The sequence below is a fragment of the Bubalus bubalis genome, chromosome 18, assembly GCF_019923935.1.
Source record: "Bubalus bubalis isolate 160015118507 breed Murrah chromosome 18, NDDB_SH_1, whole genome shotgun sequence".
NCBI lineage: Eukaryota > Metazoa > Chordata > Mammalia > Artiodactyla > Bovidae > Bubalus > Bubalus bubalis.
The window spans coordinates 53,927,664-53,936,953 of NC_059174.1; the positions used below are offsets into that span (position 1 = coordinate 53,927,664).

The 9,290-nt window shown below is 56.5% G+C and overlaps 1 protein-coding gene across 2 annotated transcripts; it reads right to left on the bottom strand.

The window, feature by feature from the left end:
* Positions 1–425: 425 nt before the first annotated feature.
* KPTN (kaptin, actin binding protein) lies at positions 426–9,026 on the bottom strand. 2 transcript variants are annotated; one of them, XM_006067443.3, is made up of 12 exons: positions 8,707–9,024; positions 8,247–8,329; positions 8,058–8,142; positions 7,912–7,966; positions 6,296–6,371; positions 6,092–6,165; positions 5,762–5,871; positions 5,484–5,561; positions 4,292–4,367; positions 3,207–3,342; positions 2,624–2,806; positions 426–828 (listed from the first exon to the last, which is right to left on the bottom strand). In XM_006067443.3, the coding sequence occupies exons 1-12, from the start codon at positions 8,930–8,932 to the stop codon at positions 700–702; spliced, it is 1,311 nt and encodes a 436-aa protein (XP_006067505.1). In that variant the 5' UTR covers positions 8,933–9,024; the 3' UTR covers positions 426–699. The 2 variants fall into 2 exon arrangements, with proteins under 2 accessions (XP_006067505.1, XP_025125184.1); XM_025269399.2 differs by lacking the exon at positions 2,624–2,806 and having other exon boundaries at positions 8,707–9,026.
* Positions 9,027–9,290: the final 264 nt, after the last annotated feature.

Genomic DNA, 9,290 nt, shown 5'->3' on the forward strand with positions numbered 1-9,290 from the left:
TTCACTTTCCCCCCTGCATCAGAAGCATGGAGTCTTAGCCACTGGACCACCAGGGAAGTCTCCCAGGACAGTCCTTTCCAGCCTTTCCTCTGAGGCTCAATCTCCTTATCATCCCACTGAGCCCTCACCCAAGATCCAGAGTTTCCCATTGGGGTCTAAACTGAGCTCATGTGCAAACGTCTAACCCCGAAGTCTTCCCATGGAGGATGAACTTCAGTCTTCCTCGGAGGGCCTAACTTCCTTCCTTTTCTCTGAAATCTACACTGCAGTTCCACTTCAGTCCCACTCCTGGGTCTGACTTTGGATCCCCAGTCCCCAGAGTCCCCTCCCTCAGTCCTTCCGGGGAAATCCAGCTCCTGACATTCAGCCTGGCACATTGTGGGCCCTCGTCAAACGCTTGCCGAACAAAATGATGGAGACGAGTGTGAGTTTGGTTCCTCTGGATATAGAAATCATCGTCACTGACCAATTCTCATGGAGGGTGAGATCATCCCATTTTCAGATGGGAACACAGAGGCACAGAGAGGGGAGTGCAGGTCACAGGGCACGCGGGGACAGGGTCAGAGCAGGACCCACGGCTTCATCACCTTGGGGGTGGGTCTGGGGGGACCAGCCCCTCCTTCAGGATGTTTCCACCCCCCATGAAGGTGAGCGCCCCAAGGCACTACTGCAGACCTGGGGTGGGCAGCGAGTGGGTCCTCAGGAAGCCAGGGTCTCGGCAGGCCCGGAACCCACCCTGTCCCCCATCTTCTGTGGCTGACGTCTCCTCTGCTCCACTTGACGCCGAAGCCGGGTCAGGACCAGCTCCGAGGCCTGGATCAGGCTGTGCTGTGGGGAACGAGAGGAGGAGGAAGGAGGCGGGAAGAGGTGGGATGGAGCTGGAGGGGTACGGGTTACACCGCCCCCCTCAAAGCTGGAAGCTTAGCCATGACCGGAGGTTGGAGAGAGGACCACCATGTAGGGGGTGGGAATGGGTCTCCGTGATGTGGTGAAGGTCAGACTCAGGCGCATGGCCTTCTGTGAACTTCCAGCAGGAGGAACAAAGCCCAGCCCCAGATGTGTGGGTCTGAGGTTAGAACTTGGGGCGGAGGGGAAGGGGAAGAATCAAAATGAAGGGGAGCTCGAGTTACATGGGACCAAGGGCTGACCACTGAACAGAGGCTGAGGTTAGACCATGGCAGATGAGGACAAAGGTGAGACCCTGGCATAAAAGGTTAGGCCCACAGGACCAAGAAGGAGCAGACCACAGTGGACAAGAGAGGGACGGAGCTAGACCCGGGTTGGAGGGTCTGAGGTTAGATCCTGAGACAGGGACAGAGTGGGGAGGTCACTGCGCAACGGCTTGAAACAGAACACGGCAAGAGGCTAGTGTGTGCGAGCGAGGCAGAGGGGAAGCCCCTTCCACTCTGGCCCAGCCTCAGATCCCTCCTCATCCTTCATTCCATGCACTGTGGTTCAACCTCACACCTTTCCCCTGGGGCCCGGCCTCTATCTCCATGTGGTCTAATCTGGACCATTCCCCTGATGGCAAGGCTGAAGGAAGAGGGCCCAGCAAAACCTTCAGAGGAGGCAGTAAGGTTAGACTCCAGCAGACAAGCGCTCAGGTGAGACCACGTGGGGAAGGAGCCTGGAGTCAGGCCAGAGGGAGGGGGAAGGCAAACAGCAGATAAGGAGACAGAGACACCTTGTAGCTGAAGGGTGGGTGTCAGGCCACAGGGAGAAGGTCAGAGGTTATATTACACTGTGCTTAGTAGCTCAGTTGTGTCCAACTCTTTGCGACCCCATGGACTGTAGCCTGCTAGGCTACTCTGTCCATGGGCTTTTTTAGGCAAAAATACTGGAGTGGGTAGCCACTTCCTCCTCCAGGGGATCTTCCCAGTCCAGGGATCAAACCTGTCTCCTGAGCTGTAGACGGATTCTTTACCTGCTGAGCCATTGGGGAAATGTCATCTACGTTAGTTGGAGGTTAAATAGAAAGGGATGGTTGTAGGCTGGACCTTGGACCATGGGAATGGGTTGGATGTTAAACCATAAGGGCAGTGAAGCTGATGTGGGAGGGTGAGAGGTCAAAGTACAGGAGAAGGCTGGCCATTTGACAGCAGGTCAAGGGCATGACCACAGTGGAAAGTTCAGAGGTTAGACCAGAGTGGAAGGGCTTGAGGTTAGACTATGGCAGAAAGCTGGAGACAGGCTGGAAGTGAGATCCCGAGCACAGTGAAGCGGATCACACATGAGGAAGAGGGGGTGGCTGCAGGGGGAGGGCCGAGGTCAGGGGGCAGTGGGAGGGTGCAAATAGCTCATGGGATGGATCCAGGCTGGGGAAGGGACAGAGTCAGACAGAGCGGGGAGCAGAAGGACAGAAGTGCGGGGGGCTGAGGAAGGCCAGGGGGACGGGGGTGATGGATGCCGCAGCCAAGCCCCCTTCGCCCCTCGCTATGAGGCCCCAGCCCCCTTCTCCTGGACCAAAAGGAGTCACACCCCGCCCTCTACACCCAGGAGGAGGCCTGCAGCCAAGACTGCCCCCCTTGCCCAAAGGTGGCCTCAGGCCCCAGAGCTCCCTCTCCCCTGAGGACACGCCCTCACTAAGGCGGGTGAGAAGTTCCACCTCAGGGCCCCGGGCTACCTGCAGGATGTGCACGCCCTTCAGGGAGACCACGGCCAGCTCGCGCAGGCCGTCCCCGGTCAGGTCCACATGTGCCATGGCCAGCAGGGGGCTGGAGAAACCCCGCCGCCACAGCAAGCGGAAGCCACGCTGGTCCCCGGGGAGCCCATGCCCGGGGCCACAGTACTTGTAACAGAGCAGCTCCTGCAGGGGTCGGGGGTCAGGGTCACACTGTGGGCATCGGGGTCACGGTGGGGGGGAACCAGGGTCACACAGGGGGACTGGAGTCACATGGGGGGATCGGAGTCACACGGGGTTGAGGTCACATAGGGTGGTCAGGGTCACACAGTGGGCGTCGGGGTCACGAGGGGATCAGGGTCACACAGGGGGATGGGGTCACATGGGGGTCAAGGTCACATGGGGGTCAAGGTCACACAGGGGGATCAGGGTCACATGGGGGGATGGGGTCACACAGGGGATCAGGGTCACATAGGGCTCAAGGTCACATGGAGGGGTCGGGGTCACACGGGGGGGTTGGGGTCCCACAAGGGAAGGCAAGCGGCACAGGGCATGGGCCGTGACAGTCCCACCCCTTGGGCCCCACCTGTCCGTAGGTGGCCACCAGTACTTCCGGCCGCCCATCCAGATCGATGTCGGTGACCAGGCCACAGAGGATGCTGTCAAACTGGTCGCTGCCCGGCAGGAGAAGCTGGTCTTCGAGCCCCCGGCTCAGCAGGTCGCTGGGGGTCAGAACACAGCAGGAGGACTGGGTTCAAGTGCAGTGCCCGCCACCCTGAGCACCAGATCCTCACGTGTCAGGTCTGGAGGCTCTGTTCCTGCTGGAGCCTGGACACCCTCGTCTCCAAGCTGGCCATCCTCCTATCCACCTAGAGGTGCTCAAGGCATCTCCAATCCAGACACTCACATGGTCCCCTGAAGGTGGGATCATCTCACTCCCATGTGGAAACCCACACCATTCCTTCTGGTGACCCTGTCGCCTCCAGTCTGGACACCCGCATAGTCCTCTGGAGCCTGAGAGCTCGGACCCAATACTGGACACCTTCACGGCCCACCAGGTGTGCACAGCTGGCTTGCACTGGCTCACAGGAGCTGACTGGGACATTTTCAGAAACTCTGAGAGCGTGTTGGCATTGTGTCAGTGACTCGAAATCCCACCGTGGTGAGAGCACTGAAGTGGGCAGACACTACAAACCAGGGCTTTCTCCCACACAGAGCCGGTGGTTAAGTACCTGCAACATGTTCTGTACCCCAGGGAGCTTTCCAGGTGGCGGCAGAGGTAAAAGAACCCACCTGCCAATGCAGGTTCGACCCCTGGGGTGGGAAGATCCCCTGAAAGAGGGCATGGCAACCCATTCCAATACTGTTGCCTGCAAAATCCCATGGACAGAGGAGTCTGGCAGGCTACAGTCCCTGGGGATCACAAAGAGTCGGACTGAATAACCGAGCACACACCCATCCCAGGGGGCTGGACATCTCAGTTCCCACCCCGAGGTCTCAGCACATCTCCTACTAGATTTAAACACTCGGTGCTTCTCTCCCTGGGACATGGACACCTTTACCCACCCAGCCCTGAACCGCCACACCCAAAGCTTTCCTTTCTGGGGAGAATGAACAGGTTAGGCCGTGGTGCAAAGGCATGGGGCCCGGCCGCCCGCATGTGCCCCTCACCGGTATACCACTGCCGGCTCCAACATGCTGGCCACCAGCACGCTGTATTCCTCCCGCGGTGGCCTGCCCGCCGTCTCTGGAGAAGGGACAGAGGTGGGGGACGTGTGAGGGGACAGGTCCCAGATCCCTCCTCCCCACCCCTCCATACCTGAGAGGAACACAGGTTAGACTCCTGGTAGAAAGGCTTGACGATGGGTTGGTTACAGGTGGAGGGTTAGAGGTTAGACCACGAGAAGAGGATGGAGGTCAGAAGTCAGGAGGAGGAACAGGTGTTGGATAACAGTTTAAAAAGCCCAAGGTTAGGGGACTTCCCTGGTGGCCCAGGAATTAAGACTGTGCTTCCAGTGCAGCGGATGCAGGTTTGATCCCTGGTTGGGGAACTAAGATCCCATATGCCATGAAGCACAAAGTCAAGACAAAATTCAAGGTTAGACCAGGTTAGATGAGAACATGGTTAGATGAGAATGTGAAAGTCCTCAGATCACTGTAGGGGTATCAGGGGTAAACCACAGGAGGAGGGATGGAAGACAGACCACAGAGGTCAGACCAAGAGAAACACCAAGGCCTTCTCTGGTGGCCCTGTGGTTAGGAATGCGCCTTGCAGTGCAGGAGACGCAAGTTGGGGAACTGAGATCCCACACGCCACAGAACAACCAAGTCTGAGCGCCGCAACTAGAGAGTTTGTGCGTAGCAAGGAAAGATCCTGCATACCACAACTAAGACCCAACAGAGCCAAATAAAGAAAGAAAAAGAAAAACACGAGAGAAGGACAGACCAGAATAAGAGGAACAGATCAACACGTGGGGGGAAAGGAGAGACCGCGAGTCCGGGGACAGTGCTGAGTCCATGAGAAGAATTTGGGTCTTAATGGCAGCAAAACAAAGAATGCAAGTCCTGAGGCCCGAGACGGGGGTCAGGGGAAGTGACACAGTGAGGGGTAAAGGTTAGAGACACCAAGGGGAAGGTGGAAGTTCAACTCCAGAGTAAAAGGTCAGGTTAAAGGTTAGACCACCACCGGGCCAAGTAGCTGGGAGTGAAATTCAGGAGCGTGGGGGGAGGGAGGGGGCACAGTAACTCCTGGGCCGGAGTGGGGCACCCAGGAGGAAAGGAGGAAGGAACGGTGGGAGCCGGACGTTTAGGGAGAGGGGTACAAACGTGGGTGGGGGGAGCCGAGCCCAAGCCCGGAGCTCACCCTCGGGGGCCGAAAGGCTGAACACGATCACTCGGGAAATGGGGCCGTCCTGAAGGATGGTCCACGTCTGCAGGACCTCTGTGTGGAGAGCGAGGACTCAGGGCCCCGCCCTCAGCACTGAGTGCCCGCCCCCGCCCCGGGCCCCACGCCCAGCCCTGAGCGCCCCGGGCCCCGCCCAAGCCCGCCCCCAGTCCTGAGCGCCGGGCCCGCCCCCAAGGCCCCGGGCCCGCCCCCAAGGCCCCGCCCCCAAACTTGTCCGAGCCCCGCTCCGTTATCACCTCGACTCTGCTGGTCCACGTGGGCGACGCGGACGTAACCGCTCTGACAGCCCAGAGCTGAGAGTCGCCGGGATGTGCCGGGCAGATTGTGCACGTCAAGCCACAGGACGCTGGGGGTGGACAGGTGGACAGAGGGGCCCTCGGGTCGTCACCAGGTCCCAGCCCCCACCCTCCACCTCCGCCTCCCTACAAGCATCCACCCTCCCCCTCCCCCCAGAAGAGCCTTGGGCCTCCGCTGGGCTTGATTACCCTAGGGCTCAATTCCCACCACCCGGATTTCTCGGAGCCCGCCTGCCCCGGTCCCTGCTGGCCTGTCGAGGGCTCGCCTACCTACTGGTCAGGTTTGTGAGTTCTGGGAAGAGGTTTTCCACAGGCTGTTCTTCAAACTGATGCAGTCCCTCGTTCTGGGGGAACAGAGACCCGCCACCCGCTTGGAGTCAGTGGCTGGTCTCACACACAGCCCCCCCCCCCCCCCCCCGACCCCAGCCCACGGTGGCTTCAGCAGGGCTGCCTACCACGCCTCCTCCACCTCACCTCCTTGTACAGATGAATGGCTGGGTCATTCCCACTCAGGAGAAACACGGTCTCCAGTTGATCCCCGACCTGGACCCTGAAAGCAAAAAACTCTAGAACCCCAGTATGGTGGACCTTGAGTGTGGTAGAGTTCGTCAGTTTTAAAACCCTCCTCTTGAAAAAACTCTTGCTTGCGAGAACCCTGTCATTCTAGGCTTCAGACACTGGATCCACAGCGAAGATGCAGAACTGTAGAAACTGACCCCTGAAGAATCACAGGATTGTAGAGCTTTCCAATCTCAGAAACTCAGCACGTTAGAACCTTCTGTTTCTAGAGCCCTCACCTGCTAGAATCTTCATTCTGGATGTGGGTTCAGGAATGAACATGGAGCTCTGAGAATGGGCTGCAGAACCTCAGAACACTAGCATCTCTTTACCCTAGAACCCCAGCGTTCTAGAAATTCTGTTTTCTGTCTCCTTCAAGACACTAGAACTTTTGGAAATTGCCATCATGATATTCCGACTCAGAATTGGTAGACTATCCAGATCATAGAACCCAGAATATTATGGGTTAGAAACTTCAGTTTCTCAAACTTTCATCTGATAGACCTGAGGTTGGCAAATTATGACCTGCAGGCTAAATCTAACTCACTGTTTTGTTTGGCCATGCCACATGGCTCGCACGGTCTTAGCTCCCTGACCAGGGATCGAACCCATGCCCCCTGCTGTAGGAGTGCAGTCTTAACCAAGGGACCACCAGGGGAGTCTCTCCCTTGTTTTTGTAAATAAAGTTTTATTGGAACACAGCCACACACACTCATTTATACAGTGTCCATGGCTGCCTCCTTGTTACAGTGGCCAACCTGAGTAGCTGTGAGACAGACTAAATAGAAAATGTTTGGCAACTCCCATGCTAGAACACTGGTGTTCCAGAATGGAATTCTTATATTTTGGGATCCTAGAACATCAGTACTCTACATGGTCTGTATTCTGTCTCCTTGAGATATGATAATGTTAGGACCTTAATATTACAGAATCTCAGAACCATCAACTGTACATCTTTCAGATCTTGGAATCTCAGAGCTAATAACTCAAGAAAAAAAAAAAAAAAAGCATTTCTGGATCTTGGAATGCCTTAATCTAGAATATCAAAACTTGAGAGTTCTACGTGTCTGGAAATGAGGCACTCAATTAACTCTCAAATTATCTAGTTCAGGGGCTTCCCTGGTGGCTCAGACAGTAAAGAATCTGCTTGCAATGCAGGAGATGCAGGTGCGATCCCTGTCAGGAAGGTCCCCTGGAGAAGAGAATGGCTACCTACTCCAGTATTCTTGTCTGGAGAATTCCATGGACAGAGGAGCCCGGTGGGCTACAGTCCATGGGGTCGCAAAGAGTCAGACATGACTGAGTGACTAACACCATCTAGTTCAGGGATTGCAAAATGGTAGCCCATCAGCTGAGTATGGTCCACGGCTACCTTAAATGCATGATGCTCTAAAAAACAAAACGAGTCTGATTGTTTATAGGTGGATTTGTGGTCTTCAGTATGCTACAGCCTCTGCTCTCTCAACACGTGTGCACACACACACACACACGCACATACACTCCCTAATGTATCAAGCCTGTGATTTACTTACTCTGCATGGCATAGCTGGAAAGGCGTGAACTGGAGCTCCAGGTTCAGGCAGCTCTCTGCAGGGGGAGCGGAGGCAGTTAGGTACCGGGGATGGGACTGCATCCCCCACCCTTTCCCCATCCCTCCTTCCCTCAGGGCCACACTTACGGGCAATGGAGTCGAGGTTGTACTCAGAGCCAGGCTCGTAGTCACAGTAAATGTTAAGGAAAGGGCTGCCCTTGTCCCCAGAATCCTGGGAGAGGAGACTGGCCTCAGGGGAAGGCAGAGGCAGCAAGAGGGATTTGGGGAAGACTCAGTAAGGAGGAGAAAACGGATAGATGGATGGGCTCCAGGTACCTTAATGAACGTGATCCCCACAACCAGGCCCCGCTTTGGGGGTGACTTGTTGAAGGTGTCAATGGAGACAATCTCTGCATCCACTGGGAGAGGAGAGTTCAAAGTTCACATTTCGGGCAGGCTCGTGACCCCAATATTTCCAACCACGGTGACCCCTGACCTCTACGGCTCAGTCATCTCTGACCACCACAAATTATGACTGTTGGGTCCCAATGGGTCCTGCTCACCATCACCAGGGTAGGAGTAATCCTGGTTTCTGAGTCATCCTGAACCCGAACTACTTCAGGCCCCTATTATCCCTGTCTTCTGACCCCAGTGCCTCCAGATCACCAGCTTTGACCCCCTTCAATCACCATCACCCTGATCCCATTCGCCCATCATGGTGACCTGGCTCAAGAGAGAGCCTCAGAAACCTTCTCAACACTACTTTCCGAGCCCCCAGCCCGACGGCGCCACGCACCGGGAATGTAATTGAACTGCAGCTCCTTGGCCACGGGCCGGATTTTCTGTCGGAGGTCTTGGTAGCGGAAGCCTAGCACCTTGCCTTTAAGGGTGGCGGCCAGCAGCTCCCCGCGCCCGCCCGCGCCGCCTGCCAGCCCATACACATTGCTCTGCGACGAGAAGCGTGTGAAGCTGTCCTCGCGCAGCGGGCAAGGCCCTGCGGCCATGGCCGCCTCCCCCATCATGTCCCTCAACCACTCATTCCCAGAGCCCCCACAGCGGCCCGCTCTACCCGTGGATCGCCGGACACCCGCGGGGCGCGCAGACCGATTACGTAAAGAAGCTGCCGTCGCTGCCCTTTACAAAGATGGCCGCCAGCCGGGCTTCCCTCCAGACTTTGCTTTAACGCGCTTGCGCGCTCCTGCTTGGTCCTTTTCAGGGCCGAGGCGACTGCGATTTGCAGATTATGACCTAAAGGCTGGACGTGGTAGCCCTTGCTCTGGGATATGCTGAAAGCAGAATAAGAAACACAAAACTAAGTATAACCTTTACATGCCAGGAACTAAGTGCTTATTTATCAATTTACTTAAAACTCACAAGTAG